Below are 25,862 nucleotides of genomic sequence, written 5' to 3'. Positions count from 1 at the left end.
CAATAAACAATGAAATGAAAAATGGAAATGAAACAGTTACACATTCTAGTTAAGCTACCAAGGGCTTGCCTGGGGCCTGTTCTTTGTATGATAAAAAGGGTGTTTAGCTACTGTTTTAAAGAAACTTCCTGTATGTAATCAGAAGAATTGAAAGAAAGAAAAAGAGACTAAATTTCTCACTAATTGATTGTGGTCATTTAATGCCTTTACCTAGGCTGGTGCACAGACTCAAAAAGCATCTCACATGACACAGCCGGAGGTCCTCCCTTTGGGAGACACCATTCTGGGACACGTACCTTTCTCCTCTGACCCATGCCACCAGAATAGTGAGCTCTGTGGAGTCAACTGTCCTGCCAGGCCGGCTAGCCTTGTGGGGGACAAGAGTACTGCAAACCCTTGGCACCTGAGCTCCTAGAAACAAGGCCATTCAGAGGTCCTGTTCCCCATTTCCTAGCTGGAATCAGGCTCAGTGCCTACTTCACACCCTGGACAACCCCAAAGTTGTTTTCAATTGCCTGTGTGGCTGGAGCGGAGTGCTGCGGGGGCTTCGGAGGGGTGGAAGGGACGCTGTGGACACTTTCGAAACTGCCTAGCAAACATTGCTTCTGGGTGGATTGTATGCTACAGTTAATAGTAACAAAGAAGCAAAAGCAAAATTGCTGAACGATTTCATTCCCTTAAACTCAAGTAAGAGTCAATTAATCCGAGAATATTACTTTTTTATTATAATGGGGAGGACTAATGGAATTCAGTTTAGCAGCCGGGAGCGCACAGGACTCGCCCTCGCTTTCTCCCTGGAGCTATCCCTGCTCCCCCTGGTCACGTAGGGCCACCCACTCCTCACCATGTGTCCCCGCGGCTGCCCTGACCCCCGGCGCTGGGCCTGCTGGGGCCGGGGTGGCGGGCGCGGAGTGGACAGGGACGCCGCGCCTCTACCTGCGCGGGGCCCACCCCCAGCGCACCGGTGGCGCGGGCACCTGGCGGGCGCCGGGGACACAGCAGGGGGAGGAGACGCATCGCGGGGCGGGCGTCGCGGAGCCGCGCTTGGCGATTCGGGCGCGCGGCTGAACTTTTCCCCAAGAAGTCGCGTATTTGGGGACCAGAGGAGCGGGACGGGGACGGAGAACCGAGTTCCTAGAAGGAGCAGCAGCGGCGGCAGCAGCCCCACAACATGGCCTCCTCCACCTCCTCGTCTGCCGCTGGCGGCGAGAGCACCCCTCCTGCGCAGGTGAGCGCCGCGCCGCCCCCCTACCTGTGGCTTCCTTCTCCGCACTGGCGCGGGGACGCGGGTGAGCGGGCAGCCCGGGGGCGGGGGTCCCGGAAGCCTCGGGGACTCAGGGGAGCTACCTGGAGCCCTGATTTCTTCGGGTGTCGCGTGGCGTCGCCAGGGCAGCGCACGGGGACCTGGTTGCTGCCGATCTTGGGGATCCGGCTGCTCCGAGGGCACTAAACTCAACTTTCCGCCCCGGCGGACGCCGGGATCTGCGCCAGAGCCCGAGCATCCCAGCAAGGAGGGAGGCCCCGAGGACATGGGGCTTCTGCTTGGAAACATTTGTCTAGAAAAGGAAAAGTGGGGCGCAGGGATCGGGGTGGCCTCTGCTGGGTCTCCCGTCCGTGGGCTTTTCCGTTTTGGGCTCGCCCCTCCACCTCTGTGCCAGGCTAAGCCCTACCAAACGACGTCACCCAAGAAGGCTGCATGTTTGACTGGGAGGAAATCACCTGGTTCTGAAAGTTACCTTCAAAGTTAGGCTTTTTTTTTTTTTTTTTTGAAGATGAGTCGAAATATTTTATTTCACTCTGTGAACATAAAAAAGTGTATAGATTGTCAAGATTGGGGCATAAAAACGCGGAGCAGTCAGGTATAGTGGCAGTGCCAAGAGATAGCGTATGGTGAGTTTGCCTTCTCCCCTATCTCTTGGATTTTCCTGACTGCATGCAAGTAAAACATAGGTCAAGTTAAAACCGGTGTTCCGTGAGCAAAACCGCAGCTTCCAGATACGTCTCCTCCCTCCCACCCCACAGCCCCGCGGACTGCCACCTTTAAGCCTGGAGGCGTTAAATAGCAATTTAGGAGCTGCCATTGTGTGCACAATATAGGATAATTGATTTAAAACACTTGCCTATGTTTGCATGTGCAAAGAATGCCTACCCGAAGGTACTCAAGAAACAATAGTTGGGGAGTAGGAGAGGAGGGAAATTTCCCTTTCACATACCTTTTCGAACTTTTTATTTTCTTTTCATCTGTGTGCATGAAAATGATAAATACTGTATTTTTACAAGTGCGCGTTTGAGTGGCTTTGGAAACAATAGTTTACCTAATTTCACGTCGTTTAGCACATTTATGTCTTTTAGATGTCATCTTTAAAAATCCCTAAGGAATCAAAAAATCTTTAAAAGATTTTTTCAGTTTTGACAAAATCAGTTGGCTTGTGTTGCTGCCTTGATCCTAAATTTTGATTTTGCTTGTTTGGGAATAAGTGAGGCTTGTCTAATTTTGGAAGAGGTCAGAGCAAATCTTATTGCAGGGGTGGGCCAGACCATAGAGGCTTTAGTAGAAGACTGAGGGAGACAGTCTCAGGGTAGACTCAGATTGCTGCTTTAGCGATCTCGCCTCTTTATAATCTGCTGACCTGTGCTCAAACCAGTGCATTCTTTAAGGAAGCAGATTTTCCATATTGAAACTGAATGCAAAGTTAAAACCACACTTCTGAAACAAAAACTGGCAGATCCAAAGCAATCCTGGACTCTTAACTCAGCTATTCCATGGAATCCACTGGGCTGATTACTCTTCTGCTCAAATCAGAGGTGGAGGAGTAAGTGAGTGTGAGTCTGGGCTGTAGTTAGACTGTTATTTGTGATGTTTCTTGTTCTTTGTTTGTTTGTTAAGAGGTAAGTGTCTGTTTCATAATCTGCACAGTGGTGTGTGTTAGGCCTCTTAGCAGAGAGTGTGCCCAGTGTCCTTCAGACAATGTAAAGACTCGTATTGTTTTTGGAATCCAAGAAAACTCTGTAGACTCTAAAGTTGTTTGCATTTTTTGTGGTGGTGGTTGTATTAGTACTGTGCTTTTCCTTTCCTTCATTAATTTTTTCCCCTTTAACAGTGGTAATGAGTTTATAAAGCAAGTGAGTATATGTGACTTTAGAGTAATATTTGTAGAATAACAGTCTAGATTGTTTGTTCTGGAATCTCTGTGATTTGCTTCATGTTGATCTTTTCCAATTAGTTACTTCTTTATTTAAAGGTTATCCATTTTTTAATGCATAAAATGCTTCTATACTTTTGTAGGATGAGAGATTCTATGCAATTCTCATCTGTAAATGGTATTTGTGTATTTTTGAACAAAGAAGTACCTGAAATTGAAACAATAATGATAAAATTTGATTTAAAATTGATGAAAAAGCAGTCTGAAGCTTTTACATGGGAATTCTTCTGAGTTAGAACACTTAACCAAATTTACTTGGATGTTTAACCTTGTTATAACTTCTCCAAACTAACATTATTAAAGTTTACCCTTCTGAAAAGATGAAGGTACTAAAAAGACCTAGGTCCTAATTATCTAAATGAGATTGAAGTAACCTTCTCTGTGTGTATTGACTGGGATGCTCACATAAGTCTACCCTCCGATGCTGCGCCTGTGAGATACTGGATTAATGTTAAAGTTTCTGGAACACCGGGGCTATTTAATTGTATTTTTTCTTTGCCTTTCCTTTCTTTTGTATTTTATTTTTAATTTCTTTTTTCGTACTAGGGCTTGAACTCAGAGCCTTGAGCTTGTTAGGCAAGTACTCTACTACTTGAGCCATGCACCACCCTAATTGTAATTTTTCATTTTAGCCTAATGTCAATATATGAAATCACCTAAAATTCAAAGTCCTAAGTTGTTTTCTATCCATTATATAGATATTGACATTATTGTATTATTTTCTACTAGCCTTTTTTTTTTTTTTTATTCAAAATCAAACCCAGGGCCTTTCTCATGCTGACCATCTGTTCTACCACTAAGCTACGCCCCCAGCCCTAGACATGTTTAAGTATGAGAAGCCCAGCCATGATCGATTGCATTAAGTACAGGATCTGTTTGAAGACCATGCATATTTTTCCTCATTAAACTTGACAAGGTCTTGTAAACATCTCTAAAATCTGAGGTACACCCTGGACACTTGTCTCAGCATGCCAGAAAGTGGACAAATGATATCTTTCAATAGATTTATCTCTTCGAAAGGACATAGATTTTCCCAGGAATTAGTCATGTTCCTGTTTGACCATGAGAATGAGATCAGTGGCACTAAAAGTGAACCAATTCTTTGATATTTGAAGAGAATTAGCTTTGATTTTCCCTTCTTGAGAAAGTCCTGAATAAATTAGTTACCAAGTATCTTATGATGGGTAAGGGGAAAGCAGTCATATGCAGGTCACATATTTTCAACTTTGAGTAGATGGTAACATTTTTTTCCTGAATAAACAGTGTCTAGTATTAGATGATGTACATTAATAACCAGAGATAAAGTGATCTAATATTTGGATTTATAGTTTTAAAATATAAAATAAATTATTGTGGTATTTCTTTGATCAGATAATATTAAGGGAAGAGAAATATTGAAAAATTGGCACTAACATACATTTTGCACCTGACCTGGTAGGAGAAAGATGCAGAACAAAAGGTAATTTGAATGCCAGTGTAGAATAAAGAATTGTGAGCTGCTGAATCGGAAAGACTGTTTCCCAAAGTGTTTTAAAGATAACTATGGTGATTCATCAGAAGCTATTTTGCCCCGGTAGCATCTAGCTACATTTCTGTACCGTGCATCTTCCCTGAGGAATGCAAGGCTTGATGCTAAGCCTCCTTTTTTTGATCATGGGTGTGAGACCAATGCCTATACAAGTATGGTACTTCTCTTTCCTCTTTTTCCCCATGATGTTTTATATGGAATCTGGCAAAAAGCTCTTCTGTGACTGCATCTTTGCTCTTCAGTATCAAACACAGAACTTTATACACACTAACTAGGTCCTCAGTTGATGTTAGTTGACTGGAGAATTTGATAAATGATAAGATGGACCCAGCATGATTTAATACATACTTTTGAGTTCCTATCATGTAAAAGGCTCTCTTAGGTACACAGAGTCTTGATTTTTATTTTGAATAAGTTCATAATCCAACTGGAAGACATGCATCTTGAAAACATTACTACATTGCCTGGTACTAATAACCATGTTTTCTTATGCCTCTCATGATAGATGCTATATACTTTACAGTAAACTATAAGGTAAGTATAATTACCCCACCTCATTTTATATATGAACAAATTGAGCTTCAGGAAGACTATGCAAAGTGTGATTTGGTAAGGGTTAAAACTGGATTGGACTCCTTGTCTGCTTGAGTAATGGAGAGTCAGTGATGGTGAAATCAGGAGTCAAGGAATGGAGTCCAACTAATGAGCTGTGCTGCCTCAGCATGATATCACCTTTTGAGCTTCAGCTTCACTGGAGAAAGGAGAGAGTTAGCATAACTATTTCCAACTGCAACAGTTTGTAATTTAAAAAAATTAAATGCTAAGAGAGGCACAGATAAGTAGTAATAAAGTGATATGTTTCCTTGTTTTCCAAGAAGCATTTTTTTTTCTCCCACATTGGCATTCTGGATGTTAGGATAACTTTTCAAATGTTGAGAACTTTTAAGTTTATTGTTTAAAATATCTTTGTTTTCCCCTGAAAATCTGATATTAAAGCAATTCTAGTTTTTTATAATTGATAGCATCTTAGAGTACAAGAAATTTGCTAGTTCCAAGGAAAAATGGCAAGAGGACATTTTAGTCAGTTTGGCTGGTTATTGAACACTTACCAAAGAAATGGGATTTGAAAGAATGGAGACAATTCACACAGAACATTTGGGGGCTGCTTGGCCTCTGTGGTCCTTGAAGTTCCCTTCCCCCTCCCTCCCACCTCCCTCTCTTCCTGCCTTCTTTCCTTCCTCCTCCTTCCCTTTTCTGTAAATATGTATGCATGTTTACTAATCACCTTTATTGAGGTATCATTTATAAGCAATAAAATTCACCAAATTTAGGTGTACAGTTTGGTGAATTTTCACAGATATCGTATCCTATGACAATGGAACCTTTTTTTATCACCTGAGAAGTTCATTCATGTTCTTTCCCAATAAATCTCCTCCAAGAGACCACTTATTTTGGGGTTATTGTTGTTTGTTTTGGTGGATCTGGAGTTTGAACTCAGGAATTCTTGCTTGTGAAGCAGGTGCTCTACAGCTTGAGCCACACCTCCAGTCCATTTTGCTTTGATTACTTTGAAGATGGGGGACTCTCAAACTACTTCCCCAGATTGGCCTCCAAGTGTGATCCTCCTGATCTTAGCCTGCCAAGTAGCTAGTATTACAGGCATGAGCCACCAGTGCCCGCTAGAGACTACTGTTCTGATTTCTTTCATTTTAGGTTAATTTTGCCAGTGTGTTCTTTTGTTCTGGATTTCTTTTATTTAGCATAATGGTTTTGATATTCACGTATGTCACAGGTACACATTACTCATCTCTAATCCAAAATTCCAATTTCAAAATACTCCAAAATCCAAAATTGTTCTGATGTTGAAATAACACCAGAAGTGGAAAATTCTACACCTGTCCTCCTATGGCATGTTGCAGTAAAAGTGCAAGTGCACTGAAAAAATGTCTAAAACTCCCCTCAAGCTATGGGTATAAGGTATATGTGAAATAAATAAGTTTTGTGTTTGGACTTGGGTCTCAGTTTTAAGGTATGTCCTATCAACACAAATACCTCAAAATTTGAAGTCCTAAACACTTCAGGTCACAAGCATTTCAGAAGAAGGATACTCATTCTGTATTAGTAGACTATTTCTCTTTATTAGTGAGTATTTAATTGTCTATCTCAGCTTGCTCATCAGACATTTGAGTTGTTTTTAGCTGTAGCTATGATGAATAAACCCACTAAGGATATTTTTGTTCACATTTTTTTGTTGACATATATATATATATTTTTTGATATGACAGGGCTATAGGTACCTAGCAATAGGTTTGTAAGGGCAAAGACAATTGATTGCATAAGGACTATTCATGTCTCACCTCACATCTCTAGGGAATTAATGGTTTTAGATCAGAATGATAGGGTGGAGGAAAGTCCGTTGGGGGAATTGTTCGTTTGTAGTTACTTAATATGAACATTAAAAAAAATATATAAAGCCATTGATATAAGAACCATACAAAAATATAGATGTAGCAGGAAAAATTACAAGATTTTAAAAGTAGGTTTATTGAGATGTAATTTATATAACATGAAATCCACCTATTTGAAGTATATGAGTCAATAAATTTTATATGTCTACAGACTTGCAGAACCATCACTGTAACCTAATTTTAGAATATTTCTATTATTCTCAAAGAAGTGCCCACTTCTTTTTTTGTTTGTAGTAAACAAACAAACAAAACCCCATGGTTTTGGAGTTGTGTTTGAATCTGAGCTTTACTTGTACAGCAAGTGGGTGATTTTGGGAAACCAAATCTCAGCTTCCACATCTTTAAAATAGAGAAAGAAGATCATTATAAGAACAAAAGCCAAGCCAGGTTCTAGTGGCTTATGCCTGTAATTCTAGCTGCTTGGGAGTGTGAGGATGGCGGGATCATGGTTCGAGACCAGTCTGGCAAAAAGTTTGAGAGATCCCATCTCTACCAATCGCTGAATGCAGCAGTGCATGTCTTTCATCCCAGCTATGGGGAGAAGTATGAAATAGGAGTATCATGTTCCAGGCTAGCCTGAGCAAAAAGTAAGTCCCTATCTCAAAATAACCAGAGGAAAAAAGAGCACCTGCTTAACAAGTGTGAAGCCCTGAGTTCAAACCTCAGTACTGCTCAAAACAAAACAAAACAAAACAAGAAAAACCAACCAGGTGTGGTGATGCATGCCTTTAATTCCAGTGGTAGAAGCAGATGATCATGAGTTTGAGGCCAGCGTGGGAAAAGTTTATAAGACTGTATCTTAGAAACAAGATGAAAACAAAAGGGCTGGGGCATGGCTCATAGAAAACTTGCCTAGCAAAGAAGGCCCTAGAGGTGGGAGGGTGGGAAAAAAAAACTCATGCTAATTGTGTACATTGGAAAGTAACCATTTATATTTTAAGAAGTATTTTCATGTTATTAACATTAAATTTGTGTAATTGGAGTAGATTGTCTCATTTTATTACAAAGTGAAACAAGGTTCAGGGGTCAACTTGTTCATAATCCTCATGAGCTAAAAATTGGCGAAGCCACAGGAGGAAAGGAGAAAATAAATTGGAAGCCTTGTGTTTTGCTGGTGGAAGCATAGACCCGGCCACTGTTCTGGAAAAAATCTGGCATTACTTAGGTAAATAAACTAGTTATCTGCTCTATGATCCAGCAGTTTCCATTCCTCCAGGTGGACACAGGACTGTGTCCTGTGAGGCCCCAAGATAATGTCTAAGGCTGTTTACTGCTGTCTTATTAGTGGCTGGGAGGAACTGAAGGTAAATGATTGATTATTGCTGGGAGAGAAAGAATGGTGGGTACACATCATGAATCTGTCAGCAGCAGAAGCTTCTGATCATGTATGGATCTTAAGAATACAGTGCCCACTAAAAACATTAGAGTGTGAACTGTAAATTGTTTACATTAGTTAAAAATTCTGAAGCCTAGCTGGGCTGGGTGGCACGTACCTGTAGTCCAGCTACTTGGGAAGCTGAGGCAGGAGGATCTACTGAGCCCAAGATTTCAAGGTCAGCCTGGACTAATTTTGCCTTTTGAATAATTATACATACATTATTACCAGTTTTTATAGACCTAGAATATAACCTATTAAATATTTACTACATACGCAAAGTATCCTTTTCATTCTTCATGGATTTAGAAGGTATCTAATATTCTATTTACAAACAGTTGTGTGTGCATATTATTCTCAAAGGTTATAGAAGTGTGATTTTTTTGGTGTGTGCAAATATATCACCTTTTATTGTAATAATTATTTCCAAGCTAAGTTTGGAGGATAATGTCATTTTTTTTTGAAGGTGGGTGGTATTTAAACAATACAGATTTATTACGTTGTGGTTCTGGTTATGGAGGTCAGAAGTACCTGATTGGTTAGCAGGGCTGTGTTCCTTTTGGAGGTTCTAGGGAGAATCCATTTGTTTTTCTTTTCTAGCTTCTAGTGGCTTCCTATGTTTTTGGCTTTTGCCTCTTTGATCATCATGTTGAATTGGTCACCTTTCAACTTCCTTTCCTTTCTACTCACTGCTTGTTATCCTTTTGAAATGATAGTTGTAAAAAGATTATAATTGTATTTTGTATATATTATACATTTTTATAAAGTCAGCTATGCTTATTGTTTAAAAACAATTAGAATCATTAAAAATTCAATTCAAAATGGCCCATGTTTGAAAATGTTCACCCACTGCTATTGTGGAGGTGTTGCTGGTATTGGTAGACAAACTCTGCTAGGATAAGAAGGTCAGCCAATTAGTGTAATGACAGGTGTACAATCTGAAGCAAAATTGATTACACCCTTAGTCATCCTAGTGTCCACCTGCCTGCGTGTGTCGTGCAGACTTGAGTTTCAGGTTCCCCTGTAAAACACAGATGGCCTAGCTCTTCTGTAAGAGTTTTGTCTACAGGCCTGACCAGCGAAATATTGGCAACAAAGAATTAATTTTAGTGCTGTGTTTTATCTGTCTCAACAATTGAACTGAAATAGTAAGGAAAACATCATGATTTAGTAGAAGAAACACAAACGTAGAGGATGTGCAAGTGGTGAAAATGTGATTCATGAGAGTGATTTAGTTGTGCAAGTTAGTTTCCTCATCTACAAAATCAGTAATGATAACCCCTACTTCATCTCAGAGTCATAAGGATCAAATTATGTGATTAGAGAATTTATTTAATTCAGATTGCTTGGTGCCCTGTGAACATATTGGTGTATGCTTTTGAAAATGTACTGTTCTTTCTGTATGGTAGTTTTACCACTAAACTAACTTAGTGTCTTACTAAGTATGACAAGTAACAGCAAATAATATCTTGTGATGATTGGATGCTTTAAAATTTCATTTAAGAGATTTTGAGTTCTTAGCATTGAGGTTTTCATTGAGGTAACTTTTACTTTACTTTACTTTAATTTTATTGTGGGATGGGTTGCACCATTTTTGAAGGTGCTGCAATATCAGGTTGATGCACAGAGTGGGCAGAGTGAGCTTCTATTTCATCTCCCTGCTCCAAAAATCCACTTAACATATTATCCTCAGATAAAGAACATACAAGCTATTAACTAATAATGCATATTACATTTGTCTTAGCCAAAAGGCTGTGAAATTATAGGGTTTAGCAATTTTAATATTTTTTTCAATGTTGGTGAACAGGGCCTTTCACGTGCTAGGCAAGGATTCTACCTTTAGCTGCATCCCCAACCCTCCATTTTAATCTTATTAAACCTTAGGTATGCCAGGAAGCTGTACTTTCTTAATCTATTGAGTCCAACAGAGCAGGTTTATAAGGAATGTTTGGAATCTCCTTGCAACTCCATCCTTCATTTTGCAGTCTGGTTGGATTGCAGAGCTTCGAGTGGGTATGAAATGGTGTGACTTAGATTGAGGTTGATGTCTTCTTAAGTCTCCATGAGTATCTCTTAATGTGTGTGACTGATCAGTCTAAAATTCTTGAGGAATCTGTGTAATGAGTGGTTCTCTGAGTTGGAATATTTGGATTAAGTTTACTATTCAAAATGTGTATGCACCTGGACAAATCACATCTATGGTATTTCCTTATAACTAATAAAATTTTTACCTGCTTAAAAATTCTCCATGCTCTGAAAGATTAGCTGTGGTGAAGCTGTCGATCAAAAGTAGTGCATAGTGTTTTGAGGAACCTCCCAGGGAATGAGTTTTAGGTTGCAGGCTTGTCCAGATTGATAGATTCTGGAGGGATGAGTAAAGACCTCATGTTTATTTATGTGTATTTCTGAAGAGACCTTTTATCTGTTAGTGAACATGGTGTGCCCAAGTTAGAAGTCTGAGTCATTAATGAGACCTTTCTCCCTTCTCATGTAATGAGATACAAGTCCTTTTAATTCTGTCCCACAAATATCTTTTGACTCCAGTCCTTTCTTTCCAATTCTAGTCTGTTGCTTTGGTTCTGAACTTTACCATCTTTCTCTTGGGCTATTTGAACATTGCCTAAATTGTCTCCTTGCTTCCATTTTGTCTTCTATTAGAAACCTGGTCTTCCCATTCATCTTTACAAAACAAATATATGATGCTATTCAGTTTAAAACCTGTTTTTTAAAAAATAGGGTAAAGTTCAAACATGTTAGGGTTGCACAGAACAGATTTTGCCACCTTGACCCGATAGTTAACCAGTTCTTTGTGTTTCTAAGAAACATCTGACTTTGAGACCAGGCCATATTTATTCCTCCAACCTTTCCCCAAATGGACTGTGCCTTTGCATTCTTCCATGTCTTTTGTTGTTGTTGTTGTTAGGTTTAGGGTTAGGATTAGGGTCAACTTTATGACTAGAGTTAGGATTAAGGGAAAGGTTAATAGTAGTGTTATGCATAGGTTTATGGCTAGAGTCCAGTTTAGGGTTAGAGTCAGGTTCAGGGTTAGAATGAGGGCTAGAGCCTAGGTTAGGGTTAAGTTTAGTGTTTTGGCTAGGCTTCTTTTCCATGATCTTGTACTCGGAAATACATATTCCTTTCCCTAATATTTTGTGCCATTCTTATTTTTCTCTTTCTTTTTAATCCCTATCAATCCTTCAAGATGTAGCTCACATGTCCCTCTTCAGCTCAGCCTTTCTAGACTCCTGTAGTTGGTGATGGTCATTGAATCCTCTGTAGTATTTATTATTTCATGAATATCCTGCTACCACATTTTATTGGAATGATTTGTTTACTGTGTCACCTAAGGGAGATTAACTGGACATTGAGGTACTAGAAAGCATATTTTTGGAGTTTTCCCCTCATTTTTTGTACCTGCCTTCCCACATCTAAAATCTAGCATATCTGATGCTCAGTTAATAGCTGTTGAAAAAAAGACAAGTGGCTGCTGAACAGTATTTACCAACATGGTCTCCTGTGGACACTGCTGAAGTTATTTTCACCTCAAAAACCTCAAAAATAATTACATTTAAGTCAGGTATAGATATATGATAAGATTTTGGAAATGTGTTAGGAACCTGGTGAGAATATGCACGAGTTTAACGCTTGTTTTTAATTTTGCTATGTGCCTTGGCCATGTGAATTAACTTCTGAAAGACTCCTTTGCTCATCTTTAAATAAGGATGCAAGTCTCATAGTGTTAGTATTGAGTTTTACTGTGTGTGTGTGTGTGTGTGTGTGTGTGTGTGTAGTATCTGAGTTAATATATGTTAATAATATGCATTTCTGCTGCTTATTATCTTGGTAAGAAAGGCACTGTTCTCATAAATTCTCCTTTGCAAAAGAACATTAGATTCTTTTGCCCAAACTACCTCTTCTTTTTCCTTATTACCATAAAATGGTAAGAATTTGTCCAGCTTTTTTCTTTAAAGTGATTTATAAATAGAGATTATTGATGTAATCAGTTGACAATAACATAAAGCTAATTTCTGTTCTTGCTTATGATAGGTAGAAGTTAAAGTCTGAAGATTACAGAGTTCTCATGCACAAAGCAAAGTGCCATTGCTTGCTTATTAAGGTTCCAAATTCAGCACTCTATTCTTTTGATTAGTTTATAAAATATATATGTAAGCACTATAGCAAATGACATCAAAATTAAAGTCAGTGAAAAGCTTAGGAGAAGATGTTTATAGTAATGTGACAAGATATTATTTCTCTAGTACGCAACAAACTCATTCACAATGTGAAGAAAAGGACAAAGTGCCAAAAGGAAGAATGGTCATGATATAAGAACAGAGGGAGAGCAACTGGTCAATAAACAAGTGAAGAGACATTAAATTCCCAAGTCGTAGAGAGAAAATGCCTACTTTGCATTCCATAGCACGTTTTTTTTTTTTTTAATCTGTCAGATTGGCAAAAGAAAAAGTAATGCTTTTCAGGGCTTTGAGGATATATACTCTTCCAAACATGGTTGATTGGAGTGTCAATTTATGTGGCATTTTTGGTGAGAAATTTAGGCACATTATTTATCCGTTGAAATAGAATAAAAATGTGCCATCCTTTGCTCCAGAAATCTATCTTTGGGAACTTCTGCTGTAGAAATGAAAATATCAGTTTGTAAGGATATATTTGCAAGGATCTTTATTTCAGCAAGGTTTTTAAAGCAAAAACACTGGAAGCAAAGTAAATTTAACCTTAACAGGACTGGTTGAACGTACTATTGCTTTCCTACTTCATGAGATATGATAAAGACACTCTAAAAACAAGTTAGTTAAGGCTACATGTGGTAAAATCAAAAGATGTGCTTTATTTTTAAGTGCAAAAAAGCAAGTTGAGAGCAGTAGGCAGGATCCAGTTTTGAGAACGACAACAACAACAAAAACCCAAAAAGACATAATATTTGTGTGTTGTTAGATTTGGTTATCTTAGAGGGATGGAATTTTGAGGGGAGGGTAAAATGATTAACTTTCTTTTTCTATAAAGTTTGATATGTTAAATTGAGCATGTATTTTGCAATAAATCCAATAAAACAAAAAAATAAGGAAAGGAAAACAAGTTAAAGGAAAAGCAGAAAACAATTGTTCTCTTGAACATCTTTTACTTGCATAAATTTTCATACTATCATTTATTGCACATTTGTTCTTAGGAGTGTTTCTTACACACTTTCTATTATGGCTTGGAATCTTGTGTTTATGGAAGTTCTCTCAGTGCTAATTAACATTCTTGGTGCCTGTGCACAGCCCTACAGTTTAGAAGTTACATTTGGAACTTAGCTGGAACAGAGAGAATATTTGTGTGGATATTGAGAACATAGTCATGTTCCTATGGAATCGGATTAAGAAACTTTTATTTTTGGGGGGAGGGTGTCTCTCATCTCCAATATTTAGGTAGCTGCATTCTCATTCTTTTTAGTTCCAGGTAAGCAAATTCCTTACATCATTGACTCCTTTCACTTCTATTGTTTTGCCTTTAATTCAAGTTCAGATTTTAAAATAACATTTTTTAACTTACAAAAGCAAAGATTATTACTGAAAAATCAGAAGCGTAGTTAAATAAATATCAAACAAAAAGAACTCCTCCACTCCTCAAATGAACAAATTCATACAAATCTTATCCATTTGTTGTCAATCTCTTAATCTTTTGGTAGTTCTTTTTGGGGAGGGGCAGTTACTAAGTTTTGAACTCAGGGCTTTGTACTTGCTAGGCAGGTGGTCTACTGCTTAAGCCATGCTTCCAGCCCTTTTTCTCTGGTTATTTTGGAGATGAGGTCTCCTGAACTATTTGTCCTGGCTGGCCTGGACCGTGTAATGCCCACCATGTAATGCTTCCTGCCATAGCTAGGATAACAGGCTCACACCATCACACCCAGTTTTGTCCACTGAGATGGGGTCTTGCAAACTTTCTTTTTTTTTTTTTGGCCTGGAATGCCAGACACTCATCAGTGCACCCAGCTGTTGGTTGACATGGGATCTCATAAACTTTTTCCCCTTGAATCATGATCCTCCTAATCTCAGCCTCTGAAGTAGCTAGGATTGTAGGTATGAGGCACTAGTGCCTGGCTTTTTTTTTTTTTAACTGTTGTTGTTTGTTTTGTTTTTTTAAGACAGGGCTTCACTATGTTGTGCAGGCTGGCCCCAGATTCATGATCCTCCTTTGTCTACCTTCCAACTACTGGGATGATAGGTGTGTACCTACCATGCCTGACTCTCTTTTTAAAGTTTCTTCCAAACCATTCATTCTAAATATTTCTATAGAGTAGTAACAAAGCTGAAGGGCTTTAAAAGTTAGAGAAATCCAAGTTTGTATTACTAGAGCTTGTTGACTTGTGTTTTCATTTTCTTCTCTGGAAAATGGGTATAATAAATAGCACTAATTTCCATGAGGTATTGCAACACTAAGTTGTAAAGCTTAATGGTTGGTTTATAGTAAGCACTTTTTATTGCTTTACTTACAAGTCTCATACATATTTATTATTGTTTTTTATTGCATCAGCAATCCATGTTCAGTGCAGATGGGAACCTTTTTGTAACATGGCTCACTGTTCTCAAAGGGTGGGGCTGTTCCCAGCTGATGGTGATGCTGTAGGGTGATGGGCACACTTGAGTCTGATTTTGTTCTAAAAGCAAGGGAATCAGTATCTCCCCATTCCCAGAACCCTGTGCATATATACATGTCACCGGAAGATGTTCTGATTTTTTGCATATAGCCACGGCTGATAGGGAGTCTGCAAGAGGCCTGCTTCCTCAAGGTTCCACTGCAGTGCCTTACCACTTTTTCCTTGGCCTTTGCCAGTGTAATGTGTATAAGCAGTCCCACATTGCTTTACTTTGTGGTTATAAATTTTTGGTCAATGTAAAAATAAAATATGAAATAATGACTTTTACAAAAGACCCTCAAGGGACAAGGTAAGGAGGAACTAATAACCTGACAACTTATAAACCATTATGTGGATAAGAAACTATTGCTGGTCTGGACTTGTAGCTCAGTGGTAGAGAGCTTGCATTGTAAGCGTGAGGCCCTGGGTTTGATTGAACAAATTCAAAGAAGCTATTGGTCCTTACTGCTCTTTGTCTTTGTCTAGGAGCCCAGCGACATCACTATACTTTGAGCTTCTGGTGACAGATGTCTAATATGTATAATGGAGATTCAACATGGAAATCCTCCAGCTGAAATTTATCCCTCATGATATTGATGAGCATGAGACAGGGAGAGAGGATAATGGAGATTCAACATGGAAATCCTCCAGCTGAAATTTATCCCTCATGATATTGATGAGCATGAGACAGGGAGAGGATAGAGGACAACCCATGACACGAGTGGAAGCTTGAAATTTACTTTCCTGACCACAGTTCCCTGAAGAGTTATTCTTACTACATCTGCAGTTTTTTTCCTTACTAAAATTTATTCACGTAGTTACTGTGACAGTGTAAGGGTTTTTTCTCCAGATGCTTTTGTATCTATGAGAATCCATAGCAATCATTTTTTTTATACACATTGTTTTCTCTTAGTCAGTTTTGAGATGGCAAGAGCATTAATTTTAAAAGACAAATTCTATACTGAGAAGGATATTTTCTAACTGTCATCAGTTTGAGTGTTATAAATTTGATGGGATATGGCATTAATGGCTCTTGATAGGAATTCTCACTCTCCTGTCATACTCACATTTGGTAATAGCTGTATGAGAAGGACTTGAATACAGCATATGTATAAAATGTGCCTATTATAACATACAATGAGAGCGTGGTATTCCCAGCTCACTGTCTGAAAGGCATTCATTTGGAATACATTTTCTAATGTTGGAGCTACATTTATTTTAATTCATAATACATTTTTTAGTTTTTCTTGTTTTAGGGATAGTCTTTTGGTAAGGAGTAGAGCCACACTAATTTGGTCAACACAGCCATAAAGTTTCAAAACTGAATTTTGGATCAAAATTGTAATTTTTGACCAAAAGCCATTATAAAGTAGAATTTAAAAAAAAGAAACATTCTGAAGACTAAAATCATAACATGTGCCAGAACAAAGTTGTAAATATATTTTGGCAATTACAAATAAAACTGCTATACATGTTTATGTACAGGTTTTTGTGCAGAATAGTTTTTGTGTGTGTGGGTAGACATTACTTTTATTTAAGTGAAAACCAAGAAACCAAATTGCCTGGTCCTTTGGTAATAGTATATTTAACTTTGGAAGAAATTTTTAACTGTCTTCCAGAGTGGCTTTTACCATCAACAATGTATGAGAGTTCCTGTTGCTCCACCTTCTTGTCAGCTCTTGGTATTGTCAGTGTTTTGAATTTTCACCGTCTGATAGGTGTGATTTTTTTGTTGTTTTAATGTGTAGTTCCCTATTGACATATGATAGTAAGCATCTTTCTATGTGTTTTTTGGCCATTATATTATCTTTGGTGGAGTGCCTGTTGAGGCCATTTGCTCATTTTTAAATTGGGCTTTCTGTTTTTTTTAAAGTTTAGTCTTAAGAATTCCTTGTATTATTGGGATACATGCCATTTATCAGAAATATGCTTTGCAAATATTTTCCCCAGATACTGGTTTTCCTTTTATTTTTTAACTGTGTCTATTGCAGAGTAGAAGTTTATAGTTTTAATGGAGTCCCCCTAAATTTTCCTTTTATGCCTTTGATGTTGTATCTAAAAACCTAAGCTCTAATCCCAAGGTTACTGGCTTTTCTTCTATGTTATCTTCTAGAGGCTTTATAGTTTTACATTTTGCAATTAGGTTTATGATCCATTTTGTAATAGGTGTAAGATGATATCTAGATTTGTATTTTTGCTTGTGGATGTCCAGCACCATTAAATAGCTTTACACCTTTGTCAAATATATTTGACAAAGGTATAAATATATTTGTATTAAATATATTTTAATATCCACATAAGTGTGGTCCACTTATGGCCTTTATATTCTGTTTCATTAGAGGTGGAGGGGAAGAGAGAGAGACTTATCTGTTGTTTTGCCAGTACCACCCTCTCTTGATTACTGCAGTTGTATAGTAAGTCTCAAGTTCGTAGTGTCAATCCTCTGATTGAGAGTATATTGGCTGTTCTTGGCCTTTTATCTTTCCACATAAATTTTAGACTTAATTTGTTAATATCCACAAGATAAATAACTTGCTGGGACTTGACTGAGATTGTGTTGAATCTCCATATCAAGTTGGGAAAATTAACTTCATACTCTTAAGTCTTCTTTTTCATGGACGTGAAATATTTCTCCATGTACTTAGATTTGATTTGTTTTGCTAGGGTTTGTTGTTTTCCTTGTATAAATCCTGTATATATTTTGTTAGGTTATTATCTAAGTTGGCCTGTTTCTCAGTCTCATTTATTTTTGTGGTGCTGGGGATCAAACATGGTACCTTGGTATGCTAGCCAAGTGCTTTACCATAGAGTTACACCTCCAGTCTGATGTCTTCTACTCATTTTCTATTTTCAATTTCATTGACTTTTTTATTATTTTACCTCTGCTTGTTCCAAACTTACATTGTTCTTATTTCTCTGATTTCATAAGGTGGAAACCTCATTTATTGAGTTTAAATAGCTACTCTTTTCTAATCAGTCTACAAATATATTTATAAATTTCCCTCTAAGTACTGCTTTTTCTCCATCCAAGAAATTTTCATGTTTCTTTTTCACTTTAAAATCTTTTAAATTTCTCTTGAAGTTTATTCTTTGGCTCATGTTATTTAGAAGAGCATGCAAATACATACATACACATATACATATAAGCATTCTCCCACCGAGCCACACCTTTACCCCCATTATGAGATTTTCTAGTTACTTTTCTGTTACTGATTTTTAGTTTAAATTCCATTGTAGTTGAGAGCATACTTTGTGTGATTTCTGTTGTTAAATTTGTTGAGGCATATTTTGTGGCTCAGAAAGTAGTCTGTTTTGGGGAGTGTTGCATGTGAACTTGAGAAGTACGTGGACTTTGCTGTTGTTAGGCAAAGTATTCTATAAATACCAATTAGATGCAGTTGCTTGATGGTGTTGTTTAGTTCAACTGTGTCCTTACTGATTTTTCTGCCTGCTGGATCTTTAAACCATAAAAAGGTGTTGAACTCTATGCTGTAATAGTGGATTTGTTTACTTCTCCTTGTGTTTTTTTGGATCAGCCTCACATATTTTGATGCTCTATTTTTAGAAGTATGCACATTATGTGAAGCGTGGTGGGTCACATCTATAATCCCAGCTACTTGGAAGGTAGAGATTGGGAAGATCACAGTTCAAGGCTAGCCCTGGCAAAATTAGCAAGATCCTACCTCGAAAAATAAACTTTGCATGTTAATGCATACCTGTGACCTCAGCTACTTGGGAGGCTTAAGTTAGAGGACTGAGGTCCAAGGTCAGGTCTAGGTAAAAACATGAGACATTATCCGAAAAATAACTAGAGAAAAAAAAGGGCTGAGGTGTTGCTCAAGTGATAGAGTGCCTGTTTAGCAAGGAGAGGTGCTGAGTTTAAACCTCAGTACTGCCAAAAAAAAAAAAAAGAAGAGTGAGGAGAGAGAGATAGGAAGGAAGGAAGGAAGGCAGGAAGGAAGGAAGGAAGGAATCATATATATCATGAGTTATACATTGTACATTCTTGGAATATTGATCTTTTTAACATTATGTAATGCTCCTTTTTATCCTTGGTGAGATTTTTCTTTGCTCTGACTTCAGTGGTTTTAGAAATTAATATAGCTACATCAGCTTTCATTTGATTCATGTTTTTTTCCCCATCTCTTAAATATATGTGTATCTTGATATTTAAAGTGAGTTTCTTATAGACAATCTACAGGTGTCTTTTTAAAATTCATTCTGGCCATTTTTGTCTTTCACTTTGTACACTTAGATCCTTCATGTTTAAAGTAATTATAAAGTTGGTTTAATGTGTACTATATTTTTAACTTATTTTCTATTTCCTACCCTCATGCTTTGTTTCTTCTCTGGTATTAACCAAACATTTTATATTATTTCATTTTCTCTTTTAGCATGTAAATTATACTCCTTTAATAAATTTAGTGGTTTACCTGAGTTTGTATTATTAGTTTATACCTAATCTAAATTTATTTTCAAATAACACTCTACCAGTACATAAGTAATTCAAATGCTTTATAACAGAGGCTGCCAGTTCCTCTGTTGATCCTTTATAATACTATCATTCATGTCCTTATCCTGCTGGATCAGTCCTTTGCTGATAAATGGATACTTCCAGCAAAATAGACTGTAGTCACTGATTTATAAGCTGTAATCACCCTAAACTGACTATAAGCTACAACCACTGAATATATTTTTAATACTTTTTCTCAAAAACAGTAGTTATTATTGAGCAAATGCTTACCTGTTAGATTAGGTAAGAATAAGAAAAGTAAAATATTGTATTTTACCTTATTTTATTCCTTATTTAATATTCTTTTTTTCTTAATATATCTTTAAGTTTTACCTGTTCTAGTTTGGATATTGTGTCCCCAAAGGTCCATGTGTTAAAAGCTTGTTTCTCAGGGAGGTACTATTAGGAAGTGGTGGAGCGTCAGATAAGTGGAGCCTCTGGAGGGTACCTAGGTGATTAGGGGTGTGCTTTTGAAAGGGATTGGGACCCCTGTCTCTTTCTCACTCTCTTTTGTTTCCTGGTGATGAGGTGAGCTGCCACGATATGCTGCCTTGCCAAAGACCCCAAAAGTAATGGGGCTAATCAATCACAGACTGGAATCTCCCAAACTGTGAGTCAGAATAAATATTTTCTCTCTGTAATTTGGTTATTTCAGGTGTTTTATTATAGTGATAGAAATCCAATTGATATACAACTCCTGTTATTTTCCTTCTCTTTGAAGAATTTTAACATGGCAGGTATACTGGTGACAAATTCTCTTAATTTTTGTTTGCCTGAGAAGGTCTTTATTTCTCACACCTTTTGCAGAATAATTTTGTTGAAACAAAACATTTTTCTGCAAATGACATAATTTTGTTGAAAGAAAATTATAGGTTGATTTTTTTAACTTTTAACGCTTTAAATACTTCTTGCCATTCCCTTCTTGCTGTGTAGTTTCTGAAGAAAAATCTGATATAATTCCAATCTTTAGTCCTTTTTAGGTAAGGTGTTAATTTCCCCTAGATTCTTCCAAGATTTTAATTTTAATTTTTTATTTTCTGTAGTTTAAATATGATATACCTGAGTATAAATATTGTGGTATTCATTACTGATGGTGTTCTCTGACTTTCTGGATCTATAGTTTGGTGTCTATCATTAACTTTTGGAAATTCTCAGCCATTGTTTCTTCAAACATTTCTTTTGTTCTTTTCCTCTTTATTTTCCTGGCATTACCATTATGTGTATATGATATATATATTTTTCATCTTGGGAATTTTCTACTGACATGTCCAAACTTTCCTTGGTTATTTCTTTCTATGGTTATATCTAGTCTACTGATAAGTGCATAAAAGGTATTCTTTAAAAAAATTTTTTTGGCAGTACTGGGATTAGAACTCAAGGCTTTGCCCTTGCTATGCAGGTATCTACCACCTGTGCTATTCTGCCAGCCCTCAAAAGTATTCTTTTTTTTTTTTTAAAGTTTGTATCTGTGTAGCACAGACTCAATTTTATTTATTTATTTATTTAGGCAGTACTGGGACTTGAACTCAGGGCTTCATGCTTAGTAGGCAGGTACTCTACCATTTGAGTCACTCTGCCAGCCCCACAAAGGTGTTCTTTATTGTTGTTATGGTGGGGTTTTTTCTTTTTAATTTCTAATTCTTTCTTAGAGTTCCTACCTCACCCCTAGTATTACCCATTTATTCTTGCATATTATTCACTTTTTAAATTTAGTGTATATTAATTGTAAAACACAGTACTTTCATTATGATGTTTTCATGTATGTTTTTAAGATACTTGGGTTGTATTTATCCCCCTACCCCATAACCCACAAGTATCATTCCTCCTCCCTTCCAGTGGTTTCCTTCTTAATTCCTAATAGTGTAGTTCCCCTTCTAGTTTTATGGGTTGTTTTGTTTTATATTCTACATATGAAAGAAAGCATGAAATACTTATTGTTCTGAGTCTGGCTTATTTTGCTTAACATGATCTCTCGTTCCTTCATTTTCCTGCAAATGACATGATTTTTTTCTCCTTTATAGCGGAATAGTACTCCATTGTGTACATGGTTCACATTTTCTTTATCCATATTGATTGATGGGCACCTAGTTGATTCCATGAGTTGGTGAGTTAGCCATTGTGATTAGTGCTGCCTAAGCTATGCTATGTATCTATTGCACGCTGCTGCTGATGCCTTCAGGTGTATACTCAGAAGTGGTACAGGCAGATAATATGGTAGTTCTGTTTTTAGTTTTTGAGGAGCCTCCATACTGATTTTCACTGTGGTTTTACTCATTTACATTTCCATAAGGTTTCCTTTCCCCTCATGTCCTCACCAACATTTTGTTTTCTTAATGATAGTCATTCTGATGGGGATGAGATGGAATCTCAATGTAGTTTTGATTTGCATTTCCCTGATAGTCAAAGAGGTTGAATGTTTTCCATGTGTATTAGCCATATGTGTTTCGTCATTTGAGAAGTGTCTGTTCAATTCATTTGCCCACTTATTTATTGGATTACTAGTTCTTTTGGTGTTTAATTCTTTGAGTTCTTTATATTTTTGAATATTATGCCCTGTCAGATAAATAGGTGGTAAAGACATTCTCCCATTTCATAGGCTGTCTCTTTACTTCCTTTGCTGTGAAGAAGCTTTTTAGCTTGCTGCAATCCATTTGTCAATTCTTGTTATTTCCTGAGGTATGGGAATCCTCTTCAGAAAGTCATTGCCCATGGTGGTATCTGTGTGTCCTCTATGTTTTTCCCTAGTAGTTTCAAAGTTTCAGTCTACATTAAGGTCTTTTTATTTATTTTGAATTGATTTTTGTACAGGATGAGAAATAGGGATCAAGTTTAGTCTTCTGCATGGATAGCCAGTTTTCCCTGCACCTCTTGATAAAGAAGCTGTCTTTTCTCCAATGTATTTTTGGCACCTTTGTTGAGAATCAGATGTTGAGAATCATCTGTTCTATAATGATCATCTGAATTTCACTGCTATCTTCTGTGATGCCATCTTTCTCATCTCTAATATTGTTAATTTGAGTTTTTTCTTTTTCATTAGAGTCTATGATGGCTATTTTATATGACAACTTGATTGGACCATAAGATGCCCAGATAGTTGATTAAATTTTATTTCTGAGTGTGTCTATGAGGGTGTTTCTAGAAGGCAACAGCATTCATTCACTCAATAGACTGAGTGAAGCTGCGTTGGCCTTCTGTAGGAGGGGGGCACCATTCAATCTGTTGAGGGTTTGAATAGAATATTTGCTTTCTGCCTGACTACTTGAGCTGGGATATCAATCTTCTTCTGTACTCAGCACTCCTGGTTTTCAGTCCTTCTGACCCGAGTGATAATCTATACCATCAGTTTGTTGGCCTTTGAATTACACCACCATCATTCCTAGGTCTCCAGTGTGACAAATGTGGATTGTGAATTTCTCAGCCTTCACAATTGCATGAACTAACTCCTTATGTAAACATTATATATGACCAGGCATGGTGGCTCATGCCTATAGTCGCAGCTATTTGGGAAGTAAAGATAGAGAGGATCATGGTGCAAGACCAGCCCAGGAAAAATGTTAGAAAGATCCCATCACAACATAATGAACTGGACATGGTAAAGCTCATCTGTCACCACAGCTCTGTGGGAGATGCTAGGAAGGAAGATCACAGACCAAGGTGGTCCTAGACAAAAGATGACACTCCATTTGACAAAAAGGATTGGGGATATAACTCAAGTGGTAGAATGCTTGCTTAACAACCATGAGGCTCTGAGTTCAAATTCCAGTACCACCAATAAAAAAACCCAAAACAAGAATAACAACAGCAACAACACACACACACACACACACACACACACACACACACACACACACGTACACATTTACATAGATGTATCCCATGGTTCTCTTTCTGGTGTGAACTCTAACACAGAGTCTTAGCCTATTAGCATACTCACCATACTTGTTTGTAATTTTTTTTTTAACATCTCTGTCATATCTGAGTCTGGTTCTGATGCTTGCTATGTATTTTCAACCTCTTTTTATTTTGAGGCAGGGTCTTGTGTAGCTCAGGCTGGCCTCAAACTCACTTTGTAGCCCAGGCAGCCTTAAACTCATTTTTCTCCTGCCTCAGCCTCTTTAGCACTGAAATTATTATGCATGCATCTCCATACCAAGTTCATAATATGTTTTTAGTCTTTAGGATTACTTGCAAGTTAGCAAGAGAGTGCACATGTTAGTTGGATCTCAATATCTATTATACAAAATGGTTATTAGAAGGAATTCTATGCTTTTGTTACAGTGGAGTATATGAAAATGTTTACTGTACATAAATGCTTGGGTGTTTTTGTATTTATTTCTTTATTTTTTGGTGGTGCTGGGGTTTTGAACTCAGGGCTTCATACTTGCTGAACAGGTACTCTGCCACTTGAGCCATGCATGCCACCCATCCTGAAGGCTCACTATAAAGTGTGAGATGCAAATTCTTTAAATGGAGAGGTTTTATTTTATTTCATTAAGTTTAGTCACTGAAGTGTCACTTTCATGATGTTTTGCTATATATTAAAAAAATCCACTTACATTTTACCAACATAAATTAATTTTTTGTAAACAACAAAGTTCACATTGTTTCTGTAAATTGAAAAATTACTATGATTTTGTTGAAATACAAATCATGTTGAAAGTAAAACAAATGTGACAAAAAAATCCCATTTTTGTCAATATTAGCAACTTGTTGAATAAACATTAAAGTCTCCAATCTAAGCTAAGTGTTTCTTTAATATAATAAGAAAGGAATCAAAGAATATTGAAAAAGGAGTAATTTTTTCCTTAAGTGATTCAGCAATTTTAAGTGCCTTTCCTTCCACTTATTGACCTTGGGGAAATGACTCATTTGTTTAATTCATTTGTAAAAGGAAGCAGTATATTATTCAATGACACCTAAGAAGCCCCTAGCACAGTGAGTGGCACCCATGAAATAAAGATTATTTAGTAAATGGTAGTTTTCCTCATTGTTAAAATTCGAACATTTTATTACATGTAGGGACTAAGGTTTGCAAAGAATTTTATTAGGGTTTATTTTTGGTTGAAGCTACCCCAGAGATTCTCATTCTTTCGCTCAGATTCCTCATTCTTTTCCATGTATTCAGTACACATTCTTACCTTTCCAGACAAGAACAAAACACCGGGTTTTAAATACCCTCAATTAAAAAATTGTTTTTTGCATATCCTTCAGTTATTTTTCACTAGTGTTCCCTGCTGAGATAGCTCTACCTAGGATCCACAGGGCGAAGAGAACAGAGGTGTGTAGACGTGAAAACTGAGGGAGGCTCGGGAGGTCTCATGCTGCAGAAAAGACTCAGGAGTGACATAGTTCCCTGTAAAACACCCTGCCATTCTGTCTCCTTCCCTTAGTCACAAATATTTTCAAAGCACTTTTTTTGACAATTAAACTAATATATATTCACTGTGGAGAATGCTGAAAAACACAGGCAAATTAACAGTAATCCTAAAGTTATTGCTCAGAAGTTGGCACCCAGCTAGGCCCATTTTGCCTACCATTGTCACATCATTCACTGATGCCATGAGCCAGCCAAATGAGGAAGAATTGATTCACAAGCAGCCAGAAGTAAGGAGACCAGAGACCCAAATTTGCTTTCCTGAGGACAGGACTTAGGGGTACATGTGGGATGATGAAGCAGGCAGTCTAAGGTGTGGGAAAGGTGATTTTAGTAAGGAAAGTGAAATAATTGATGGTTTGCACATGCAAAATCAAAGTTCATGACTCCTCATAGACACATGATCAGAAAATGGCAGCTTGACATGCTAGAGTTCTTGGCCCTCTGACATCAAAAGGTCACCCACTGGATCTTATACAGGCCCAGTGAAGGCTTGTGGTTTCAACTGAGCTACCTCTGATATTCTGAACAAGCAATTTAGGCGAGGTTCATGTTGCCATTGTGAGTGGATGTCAGAGGTTATCTACAGCAAAGCAAATGGGAGTACAGTGCTTAGCCACGGTGACCTTTAAAATGGGTGGAAAGGCAAGTTCTAAGAGCAAGTGAAGGTAGAGGGTTTACTCAGGTTTTCTCTTAACTGCAAAGTGACCTTGGCCAAACTGGCCACAGACCTTCTTGGAGTGGTGGGCACTTGTTCTTTCCACCTT

The 25,862-nt window shown here is 37.6% G+C and overlaps 1 protein-coding gene and 1 non-coding gene across 2 annotated transcripts in view; one reads left to right on the top strand and one right to left on the bottom strand.

Moving 5' to 3' along the window:
• Positions 1-1,023: 1,023 nt before the first annotated feature.
• Ank3 (ankyrin 3) overlaps positions 1,024-25,862 on the top strand; it is a 618,024-nt gene continuing 593,185 nt past the window's right edge. The window contains exon 1 of the mRNA XM_074078910.1: positions 1,024-1,228. Within this exon, the coding sequence (XP_073935011.1) occupies positions 1,172-1,228 (57 nt within the window). The 5' untranslated portion in view covers positions 1,024-1,171. The remainder of the gene's footprint in view (positions 1,229-25,862) is intronic.
• On the bottom strand, positions 10,153-10,338 carry LOC141425106 (U2 spliceosomal RNA). Its single transcript, XR_012450210.1, has one exon. It is a non-coding gene; the product is annotated as a U2 spliceosomal RNA (small nuclear RNA).

The sequence above is a fragment of the Castor canadensis genome, chromosome 7 (assembly GCF_047511655.1).
Source record: "Castor canadensis chromosome 7, mCasCan1.hap1v2, whole genome shotgun sequence".
Taxonomy (NCBI): Eukaryota; Metazoa; Chordata; class Mammalia; order Rodentia; family Castoridae; genus Castor; species Castor canadensis.
The sequence above is the reverse complement of the archived record's forward strand: the minus strand, read 5'-3'. Positions and strand labels throughout refer to the sequence as shown.